The 12134-nt window shown below is 41.6% G+C and overlaps 1 protein-coding gene across 4 annotated transcripts; it reads left to right on the top strand.

Annotated features, from left to right (window-relative positions):
• Positions 1-746: 746 nt before the first annotated feature.
• LOC125716212 (protein FAM78A-like) lies at positions 747-11027 on the top strand. 4 transcript variants are annotated; one of them, XM_048988336.1, is made up of 3 exons: positions 2371-2504; positions 3430-5300; positions 6773-11027. In XM_048988336.1, coding segments are annotated over exons 2-3 (528 nt in total). In that variant the 5' UTR covers positions 2371-2504; positions 3430-5298; the 3' UTR covers positions 7299-11027. The 4 variants fall into 4 exon arrangements, with proteins under 4 accessions (XP_048844292.1, XP_048844293.1, XP_048844299.1 ...); XM_048988342.1 differs by lacking the exon at positions 2371-2504 and having other exon boundaries at positions 2518-3584; positions 5123-5300; XM_048988335.1 differs by lacking the exon at positions 3430-5300 and having other exon boundaries at positions 747-2504.
• The last annotated feature ends 1107 nt before the right edge of the window (positions 11028-12134 follow it).

Raw genomic sequence — 12134 nt, 5'->3', positions numbered from 1 at the left:
CCCATCCTTGGTTTACGTGCTTTTTATAATTTCTATATCACGTATCAGACAATCCGACGAATCGGTAGAAAGTATAGTACAGGTGCAATATTTCAGTTTGGATGGACTATCAAATGGAAACTGTCGAAACTTTTTCAGCGCTCTAACTGCCAGATTTATTGTTTAACGTGTGTAGCCCATTATAAAGCAAGAGGACATGTGGTTATGTTTATATACATTGACTCTTGTGTGTAATCATTACAGTTGCCCACTGCTCTGCGACACTTGCATTTCTCCTTATCCAGTGCATTTTCTCCATTTAAAACGTTGCCAGTGGGAGTTCTCCATGGTGCTTAAGTGGAAAGCTAGCACTGGAAATTTGGCACGACTGCAACGGAGATTAGAATATTACTGTCACCAGTCATCACCAAAATAATTACTTTTTCCCCACAAAAATTAAAAGACATTGCCCCAAAAAACTGACATCGTACATGCAATAATCTAAAAGCCCACAAACAAATATATATATATATAGAAACATAAATACAGACATAAACATGTACATATGCGTCCTGCAAAGAGAATAAATCGTCTATCGAATAAATAATTTATTACTGAGCATCTATCCAGATTGTCAAAATCCATACCATTGTTACGAAGCACAGGACAAGATGTGTTCTGGATGTTTAAACTACAAATCCCATGACACCAGCTATCTTAGGCGGAAGTGTCGTGCCAAAGCTGCTGGGATAAAAGAGCTGCATCTCTACCAGCTGAGGTATAGAATTGCATGAGAGGCAACCTTCGGTGACTGTGATGCGACTGGAAAAGGGAGTGAAAGACTCTCCTGGATTCATACCGAGGAGAAAAGCATACGAAGAAGTGGATTGGGTCGCAGCAATCACACCTTACTACGGCAATAAAATTATTTTTGTGACTTTCTTTTCTTCATGACAAGCGAAAAGTAAAAGAGGAAAGTTGACCTGCCTACCTTTGGCTATTTCAGTGTACATTGTACACTTGAAATAAATAAAACTTGATAACATCTTGGCGTTATGTTAATGGAAAGAAGATACAGTGAGGATCAATTACTAAATTGTCCAAGAATAGAAAACAATGATGACAAGTGCTTCAACGGAGCATGGCTTTGGACAGGGCAGTCTATTGCGAACAGTTACTAATGCAGACCTTTCTATTTAAAAGCTTTGTAATGTAACCGACAAGTGGTATGTATTTCTCACTTACCTCTCGACGTCTGCCGGTCTAGTTTGGTCCTCCAGATAGACTAACCATCCTCGTTTTAATATGTTGAAGGCAAGTCATAACAAATGGCGTTTTGCTTGGCATTTTTTATTCAACAGGGAAATTGAGAATTATTTTAGGAAACATTTACAACCAAGCAAATGAATGGTCTTGCTTGATTTCAGTATGACTTCTGATAACGCAGGTAAACAGCTTTATATAGCTTTAAGAAAGTGTTGCACGCTATTTATCATGAGATACAAAACGCATAACTGAAAATCTGCCTTTGATAATTCTTCTATTTTTCCCCATTAACTCTTCGCATCACCAATTTCAGTACAATATGTCGTTAGTTTGGCGTGTGTATATTTCACCATAATGCCTTTTACGTTAAGTCGTTACGAACTGAGAAAACTAATAATATAATATATATTGTGACTAGTAAAGGTTAAATGGAAGTATTAACCGAAAGCGATGTGTTTAAATTGAGTCTTAGGTTTTGACCTGCTTAATTGTAGCAGATTTTTTATTCTTGTCTTATGGCCTGAATTAATTTAACTGGAGTCCGAATACATAAATCGCGTAAAGTTTTACGTAGCGATTGTAACTGGGATTACATTCACTTGCTGTCATGATAAACCAGTAAAAGAGGAGCCGAAACCTGTGTTCAAGTCAGGAGGCAAGAGGAAGCAAGAAGAAACGGAAAAGAAACTTGCTTTTGCCAAATTATTCGACGACAAATGCGCACTTGTCACCGAGATCACTGGCAATATCACTAAAATGCCAGTTTTGAAATCCGACATTTTATATATCTGCAGAATTTGACAGCTGCAGGGAAAATACAAAGTATACAATCAAGCGCAGCGTGAACTTGCACGATCTGTCAGAGAGACACACTGTCCATGTGCACAAACCCCGATACTCCGCAGGCGAATTCACTGTGATCATACGGATATTTCAATGCGGCTTTTTTACCGAGACAACTGGAAGATCTTATGGCATATATGCTTATTTAATGCGATGGGCTGTGTTCAGAGTATCAGATGTAAGCCAAAGGGTTTCCGTGAAAGTATCAAAGTCTTCGAAGTCACCTCTTCCATCGACTCGAACCCCACCAGCATCGATGAGTCCTCCAGCGTGGTTCTGCGGTACCGAACCCCGCACTTCCGAGCCTCGGCTCGCGTACAGGTGCCTCCATTCGCCTGCAAGGAGACGTGGATAGTGGGATGGATTCAAGCGTGCAATCACATGGAGTTCCACAACAAGTATGGGAAGAAGGGGATGTAAGTCTGACCTTTTCTGATGTGTGACAGCATTAAAAATAGCTTGCACTAATTGTCATTTGACGCAGATGGCTGGGTCCATGTTCTTATGAAACGTTTGACTTTTATTTACTTTTTTATATGTTAAGATTAAACCTGAATTTAATGTCAGTTATGGTACGGATTACTTCCTGCTTTACGTAAGAGCTGGACGGCAAGCATGATGTGCACACTATTGCACCAACAGAACAGTGCACATCTGTTTTCTTAGGTCTTTAGAATGAAAAATCCGTCTTAATGTATGTTTTTGGAGGCATCGAATGAAAACCATGTAATTAATATATTTATTGAAAACCTTGTATTTACCCAGAGGCGTACAGTATTTAGAGGTGAATGGATAAGGGGGCTGAGTCTTTACTAGGGGGTGCTGACGGCAAACTGTTTATGACTTAAGTCAATAAATGCACATTTATTTCGGGGGGGGGGGGGTAAAAAGCATTTTAGGGAGGTTAAACCCCCCCTACAGTAGGCGTAATTACGCCCATGTATTGACCTATTGCCTAAATAGTAAAACGACGTTATAGTGTTGTGTTAATTTTTTTTATTAATATTTCAGTGATTACTTCTGAGCCAGAAAGATTCCTAACATTGCATTACCATTTTCTGGCACTCCTGTAACTACTTAAGAAAGACCAATTAAAATAACCGCCAGCGTACACCGTACACGCGCAGTTTCAATGCATAGTGCGTTAATTTAGATAACAGATATTTTCATTCTTAACGAACCATAGTTACTTTAAAAAGACTAAAGTTATCAGCTTGAAGCAACCTCAGTAGTGAAGCCGCATTATGCAGTTCCATTACAGTACTTAAACAGTCAGTGTGATAATGAATGTGTTTCTTCACGAGGCGTTTTGCTCAAGTCTGCTTTTATGATCTATAACAGGTCTGAAAAGATATAATGCGACAGTACTTCTGACTGTAGGCTTCCCTGTATTCAAAAGAAGTATGACACACCTCCGGAGGTACCAGCAGCACATGCGCATAGGAAACGGCACTGAAGTACGACACAGAAAAGCCCGTAACAGAGCAAACTCTAATGTAAGTTAGAAGCCATGTAGAACTAATCAACAATCTTGATTACTAAAAAGAACAAGGAAACCAGATCAATTTAATAATAATAATAACAAAGATCAAAAGTGTACAGATAGATCTGAGCTTTATAATAAGAGTTATGTGTATGATGTTGTGAAAGGAAACGGATAGTTGTGGCTGTTTGTTTCTGCCATTAGTGACTAAAATGGAAGGTTGAAAAAACTGGAATAACTGGACTGAATTGAAGAAGCATAGTGCAGCGTTTTGGATGTCAGAATTGATAGTAAGAGATCACAAATATGTAAAGTTTATTAGGGGATGGTAATCGGACACTGGTACGACCCGTTACACTGTAGTGCAGCTAAAACATTGACACAGTTCTGATATGCACACTGCACTGGTTGTGGGAAAATGTAGGAAGTAAGAAAAAAACATCAGAATTAAAAGAAAAACATGCAAAGCCTGTGAATTTTTTCCTTCCGTTTTTACTAGAGGATTAGGGTCCCTCTGCTGTTTACACTTGGCCCGTGACTCTGCAGTGTTGCACAAAACAAACAGACCTGCTTCATTTGCCATTTGCACAAGTACAGGTACACTGGAATGCTTCTCTTCACCAACCCCTTCTTGCGCTCCACAGCTTAGGGGTCACAGTGCAGGGTCAGCTATCTTCCAGTGCTTCTGGAGCTGGTGGATAAGGGCCTTGCTCCAGGGCCCACAGACATGTGACTGTTCTGCTGAGGTGGAAGATACAAACCAGCGATCTTCTGATCACAGGCACTGAGGCTTGGCCCGCTGAACCCCTCACCGCCCAGAATCTAGGCATTCTGGCCAGTTACAAGCTGATTCTTTTACCAGAATTAGCTACCCTTTCACAACGTTAACAATCCTGTCAGATCACATGGCGATTTGTTTCCTATTCAGATAAAAGCAATTAACTGCAAAGTTTTTTCCAGCCTTTTTCAGTTTAATAAGGTTATTATATATTATATAGTTATTTTTTATTTTGGAATAACAAAACAACCTTATCTCCCCGTAACCCAGAAGGATAAGCGGTTTGGAAAATGGATGGATGGATGGAAAACAACCTCATTTGTAAATTGAACATGACTGCATGTATCTGTGTGATTTAAAATCGCCTGTCAGGCACAGTATTTATATACCTTTTCTTAGATGCTTCATTTCCCATAAACTTCCCCCTTTTGAGAAACAGTAATGTGAATTTGCGGAGGGTAGTGCGGGGGGTAGTGGGGGTATAACTACTGTTTATGCACCCATTTCCTGGGATTGTTACAACTAGAGACGAAATCTGTTGTGACTGATAAAAGCCAGGCTAATTCACTGGCTCCAGAAATTGTGGCCAGCATGTGGAAAAGATCTCCTGTGGGGGGTGGGGGGGGCATTCTTACTATAAGGTCAGCTCTGTTATGATAAAAAAAGGTACTTTTGTGTAATCAGCATATTAAACAGAGCAGTGCAGCCTCATTTCCCCTTGGTGTTTTAATTAATTCTAGCCCTAGAGCATCAATGGATTTTTCTGTTGCCAGTGACATTGATGCGAGCTCACTGGAACAAGCAGGGGCTCATTGTGAGGCCGTCACCCGCCTGCAAGCGTGGGCACACTTACTCTACCTCTACCCTCACTTAACAGCAAAGAAACAAACAACCATAATATCAACCAGCAACTGGGAGGTTGTGATCAATCATGTAGAGTGCTGTATAAATGTAAGTACATCTGACTCTGAAACACAAACACCTTTGAAGAAATTATATTCACATCACATTATTTATTTATATAGCAGATGCTTTTATTCAAAGTGACATACATTTTTTGAGAAAGCTGGGTCAGACAGTCCCTTGCTCACAGACTCAGTGTTGAAATCACTTGGCTACCCTTGGTATTTGAACCAGTGACCTTCTGATCACAGGTACAGTTTCTTGACCTGATGAGTCACTCACATTTACCCCTTTTATTTTCATTCGCTGTTTATCATCCCGTGCTGTTTCTGATTATAGGTAAACAGTCAAGTGTAAAACGTATGTGTCAAATGTCATGTGTAAATTGTGAAAAAAAAAAGTAAGTTCTCTTGAAATTGTATGGGCACACATACCAAGACAAATTGCTGGCATGTTTAATATACATGCCAAGATCTTTCTGATTCTGATTCATATACATTTTTTAAAGAACATATTACAGCACATCGCCTGATTAGCAGGAACTTATGCTCACCACCCATTTATTTACTTTCATATTTACAATTTAAAGAGAATGCAGAAATAAGATGCTTTAACATGTTAGGATTATTTAGAGGTATTTATACTGTCAGCTGACCACGGCGAGCAGAGTTTGTCCACAAAAGTCTGCAGAATGTTACCTGGTTGTACATCAATGGCTCTGATATCTTGTCCTATAAGGAGGTGTACAGTATGTGCAAAGATGCAGTGATTTTGGATGCCAGCTGTTTCATAGCTGGGAGACTAATTTTCCAGCAGCTGAGGTATTCTAACATGCTTAACCCGCCAAAGGCTTTTTAATAATACAGTGTGTTCACTTAAAATTATTATTCATATATATATTTTTTATGACTCTCTGTGGAGCTGTTCAGTTTGGCCAATTTCATTATGGTTTGTTATCAATACAACATTTGACTGTCGCTCTTTCCTTGGTGGCGATGATTCATTTCAAGTGTGACAGTAACTCTTTGCACTTTAACCTTTACTAAAGGCACTCGTGCAAATTCAGCCAGGAAGTGCTGCATATGGTTTTATGTGATTTGCATAATATCGATCTCTTTTATTCTCGCGCAGCAGGCAAACCATAGACAGCAGGCGTAAACTCCGAGAGGTCTGGAGGAGACGGTGAATAGGTGTTCCATTGAGAGGGTCTTTCACAGGCTGACGAGTCACACTCCACTTTTGGTGGGAAGGTTACCTGGGTGAAGGTGGCTGCTCAAAGAGGGATTGTAAAAAATCCTTCTGCATTTCAACTCCAATCTAAGGTGTTGCCTTAGGTCTAAATCAGAGATGTCTGTGAACCAAACATTCTTCTTATAGGACGCGTATAACTGACGTACTAACATGTCTATTTAATCAGCAGTATTATCATCTCATTGCCTGATTCATTATAGAGTATGTCCTATAATACTGGTAAGATATACTTAATTTCACCACGTTTCTTCTTGACTTTGTTTCCCAAGGTCAAGCTGGGAGCTTCCAGACCTAAGGGATGGTAAGATCCAAGCAATAAGTGATTCAGACGGTGTGAACTACCCCTGGTACGGCAATACCACAGAGACATGCATAATTGTGGGTCCGACAAAGAAGGAAAGTAGGTTCACCGTGAGCATGAATGACAACTTCTATCCTAGCGTGACGTGGGGAGTGCCAGTGAGCAACAGCAACCTGCCTCAGCTCACCAGCATACACCGTGATCAGAGCTTCACCACCTGGTTAGTGGCCATAAACCAGGGGACGGGCGAAACACTGGTACTGCAGACCATCCGGTGGAGGATGCGACTGCACATCAAGATCAACCCGGACAAGCCGCTGGGCCAGAGAGCGAAGCTGATGGAGCCGGTGTCCCAGGATCAGCCACAGATACTGGCTAAGAATGAGTCCATTCCACCTCAAGCCATGGTCAAACCCAACGCCAACGATGCCCAGGTCCTAATGTGGCGGCCAGCGACTGGAGATCCCATTGTAGTAATCCCTCCCAAATACTGAATGCCTCATCCAGCTGGTTTAAAGAAAAACAGCGGACATCATGGGTTTTTACAAAATGGACATGTTTCATTGACCTGAGACACAAACTTATACAACTGTAAACCATTCTACCTTTCAAATGGATTGAGCATCATCTTTACAAAATGAAGAGCGGATTTATACACATTTAACACAAACTGAGATTATTTATTGAGAGGCATTGTTTATTTGTGCATAAGGAATTTTGCTGTTGTGTTATTTTGGTCAGAGGTGTGTTCAATTAAAAGAAAGATTAAGAATATGTCAGACGAAGGAATATGCAATACTCAACCGAGAGATCACATGCAAGGCATCTATCTGTCCATGTGGCCTTACACTTATATTGCTTTTCATTGACATATTTGCCTTAAACTCAGTATGATGCAGTATCCATGTCCTGTGCTCTTTGCAAGGCTTACCGACAGAGGAAAACAGACAGCTGAGGGGAACAGCATAAAGGCGGGGCAAGGAGTACATGGGGAAGTGATACCAGCTGACACTATGAGACACATTGTTGTGCTTGAAAAAAGAGCGGATTGAACGGAAGTCAAATCACTGATGAGAGTAATACTGACCACTGGTGTATAAGCCATGTCACGCAGAGCTATATTAGTCCTGCATGTTGAATAGAGGGCCGAGGATTATTGTGTTGCAACAAAGCAGCATCCTCAAAACCCCGTGGGGCTCTCCTGTGACATTGACGGGGCGCAGCAGATTTCTTTGTTGGGTACTGCAGCTGAAATTATGGTCCCGGTCTGCACTGCGCTGTCTAATTACTCAGGCCGTGTGACATCAGCTACTTTCTAGTGCCATGGGAGCACCAGCATGTGATCAATAAGATTATTGATATGCAATCGTAGAGGTTGGCAGGCTGCCAAGTCAGTGGTACTATGAATAACTCTGACTGTAGAAAAATGTTTTTCCATGGAATGTTTGCATTGTGGATAATATTCCCGCCTTGGAAGGCTGGGTATTGTGTTAAATTCTGCATCAGTGTGCCATCCAGGTGCTCTCCTTTGCTCATGGGAGTTATACTTACACAAAAATGTTTAGAAGGCAGCAGAAAGAAAAATTATTGGTTCAGGGGGATAACCAATCATATAGTTGAGGAGGTGGGTCCAAGCAACTGCAGGGGGCGAGACCAACCAAACAAATGTCTCGGTCCCGCCTCCACTAGTTGCTTGGACCCACCTCGTCTATAATCTGATTGGTTATATCTCTGAACTAATTGTTTTTCTTTCTGTCCTCAAAACATTTTTGTGTAAGTAAAATTCCCATGAGTCTCTGTTTCCTGTAAGCTAACAGCTGAAATCAAGGCCACAGTTGTAAAACTGGCTTCTGTATTGTGGCCTCAACCTGAATATGACAGTGAGTCTGACTGAAAGCACCATTCGCTGGGACATCAGGGCAGCTTCCTGGGGTAGGCTCTAAGCCAGGGCTGGGGAACCTGTTCCATGGTGGCCCCGTGTGGGTGCGGGTTTTTAGGATGGCCTCTCAATCAGCCTATAATAGTGGCTCCCCAGGGCTGGGGTTGAGAACCACTGTCTTATTATTGGCTGATTGAGAGGTCATTGCAAAAACCCACACCCACACTGGCCCTCCATGGATCAGGTTCCCTACCCCTGCTCTAAGCTCACCACGACCCTGTACTTGATGTGTGGTTTACAAGATGGATGGATGGATCAAAGCACAGATTGAGCAAGAATATCTTTTCCATCTCAGACCTGCTGAAGTCTTGAAATATAATTGCTGTTTGTTGGATAACTTATTCATGTATTCTCTCCATTTTTTATGTAGTCTGATTGGAGGGGATTACCATATGTAAATATATTTTGGAATTATTTGTATTCTGATGTAGAACTGGGCTCTGCTGGGTCAGAGAGTTAAACATTGATCTCATTTTTACAAGAAATAATGATTATAGATAAGTGTTTTAAGATCTTTGGGTTGATTCATGCATTTGTTTAAAGAAATACTGGAATGGACTGCAGCAATGGAGTGTAAATGAGTTTGAGATGTAGAAATGAATTAAATTTCTACTTCAGAGTTTTACCTTCAGAGTATTAATTTTCTCCCTAGTGATTTCTCTACAGGGTTTGCTTTTGGATGTTGCATTAATGTTTTCTGCTGTGAAAACCCAGAGTGAAAGTGGGCTAAGCGGTTGTGAAGAATGTGCATTGCATCTGGGATATAAGATGGACAAGCACAGGAGATCTTACTGTCATATATACTACCTGTTATGGTCAGAGAGCATGGAATGAGGTCACTATCTACTGAGTAGTGTTGACTGGTCAACATTACTGCGCCTCAGTATTGGAAGACCACTGTAAACCTTTGAAATACCTGAAACTGAATGTTTTGTAAAGTTGTGATTTTACTGTAGACAGCATATTGTGAAATGCTGATTATTTTTGATTCAGAGGACACGCTAAGACCTCGCAATTGTTCGCAGCTGTGCTACTTGCATTTTTCCGTCAACGTAATTAGGGTACCAGTTCTCACAGGTTATAGGTTGCATATGCCTGTCGCCGGCATTGAATTTCCTGTAGTCTTATAGGCCACTGTGGGTAGAGAGCATCCTTAGGATGTGGGAGGACCATGGGAGAGCTGTAATTAGCACTGTTGATACTGCCCAGCATGGAGTGGCCAGGAGCAGCCGCTCGCTTATCGAGAACTGGTGGAGCACTTGCTCCCGCCATTCACATTTACCTCTTCATTGAGCGGGGACAGGTCCTTGGATGTGCTGCCCTCTGTCATGTTTCAGCTTTCAGAAGTGTTATAAAAGCTTTACCGGCTCTTGTTTAATTGAAACGTTTCACATTGCTGGGTTCTGTTTCTCGTCGTAGCACAAAGGCTGCACCCTTTGCACGCAGACACATTTTCACATGCATAAACTGCGACTTTGTACTTGTGTCTGCATTTTGTTGAAGTCCTGTCTGTGTCTTGCTACGTGGCCCAGCCCGAGATGCAAGGGACGCCCACTTTTTCGTCGCCAAACTCATGCTCAGAGTACCGGGGAGGCGGCCGTTTAGCATCAGTGGTGACATTTACGGGTGCACCAAGTGTTAGCTCAACTCAGATGGGATTTAAGTGTCAAGCATCTCAAACTCTGGGCTGCTTGATTTCCAGGTTGTGAGAAACCAAACCAGCTCAGAGAGGGATGCTCCTGTGCTCTGATAAAAACTCTTTACTATTGTGACTGTGCTGTTTCAACAGAGGACGTGGAAGCCATGTTTTGTGTGAATACACTGAATTGGACACACTGTCTGCTCTAAAACACCTTACTTGGCAGCTGCCTGTGGTTGAATGGAATAATGCTGCTGTGTTTTCCCTGTCTTGCCAATACGTGTCGTGAGGTATTCCTGTGACGTTATCTTTGCGTAGCCTAGAGACATCCCAGTGATAACACTGAGTATTCATTTGCAAAAGGTACTGTATGAAAAAGCCACTGGAATCAGCACAGATATCAGCCATAAGGTTAGAGAAATTCTCTTAGTGCAAGGCAGAAGTGTGATGAATATTTATTGAGTCCCAAACCATGTTCTTTTCTTTGAGGGAGACCCTACTAAAATGTATTGCAATGCTACAGATGACAGCAGGATTTTTAAAATATATAAATCCTATATTTAACATTAATACTTGAAATGGAGTATTATTGAAAAACTGTGAAAATGCACAATATTCAAATAAAAATGTTTTATAATAACCAAATATGTGTAAAAGCCTACCTTTATGTCTGCATTGAAAAATGCATAGTGATATATGTGTCGTAATCATCGACCATGTTTTAATTTATTTTGCTGTTTTTGTGACTGATTTTCTTGCATTTCAGACATAGATCCTTTGGGCTTTTTGAAACTCTGTTAGCTGCATTGTGTTGCTTGAAAACTTGCATATCAAAGAGTGAACTGTCAGAGCCTTTTTATAGCTGACAAACATACTACATGCAGTCTTAGGTACATGCACACTATATGGACAAAAGTGTTGGGACACCTGGCCATTACACCTACAGGAAATTTTCTGACATCCCATTCTAAACCCATAGGCATCAATATAGAGGTGGTCCATCATTGTAGCTATAACAGCTGCCACTCTTCTGAGAAAGCTTTTCACAAGTTTATGGAGTGAGCCTGGAAATGTTTGCCCTTTCATCCAGAAGAGCATTTGTGAGGTCAAGCATGTTGGACATGAAAATCTGATTTGCAGTCTGTGTTCTGGTGCAAAGGTGTACAATGGGGTTGAGATCAGAGCTCTGTGCAGGCCAGTCAAGTTCTTCCACACCAACGTCACACAACCATGTTTTTATGGAGCTTGCTTTGTGCACTGGGGCACAGATATGGTGGAACAGAAAAGGGCCTTCCTCAAGCTGTTCCCACAAAGTTAGAAGCATACTGTAGAATTGTCCAAAATGTCTTGGTATGCTGAAGCATTAAGAGTTTCCTTCACTGGAACAAAGGGGCCTAGCCCAACCCTTGAAAATCAACCCCATACCATTATCCCTCCTCCACCAAACTTTACAGTTGGCACAATGCAGTTAAGTAACGTTCTCCTGGTCTCCTCCAAACCCAGACTAGTCCATCAGACTGCCAGACAGAGAGGCATGATTTGTCACTCCACAGAACATGACTCTACTGCTCCAGAGCCCAGTGGCGGCGTACTTTACACCATTCCATGAGATGCTTGGCATTGTGCTTGCTGATGTGAGGCTTGCATGCAGCTGTTCTGCCATGGAAGCCCATTCCATGAAGCTCCCGGTGCACATTGGTTGTATTTCCTTGTCGCACATGTGTTCGCCCGTGTTTTGTGTGTACCCTGTCC

This window comes from Brienomyrus brachyistius, chromosome 2, assembly GCF_023856365.1.
Source record: "Brienomyrus brachyistius isolate T26 chromosome 2, BBRACH_0.4, whole genome shotgun sequence".
Lineage (NCBI taxonomy): Eukaryota > Metazoa > Chordata > Actinopteri > Osteoglossiformes > Mormyridae > Brienomyrus > Brienomyrus brachyistius.
This window is presented reverse-complemented; position numbering and strand designations above follow the sequence as displayed.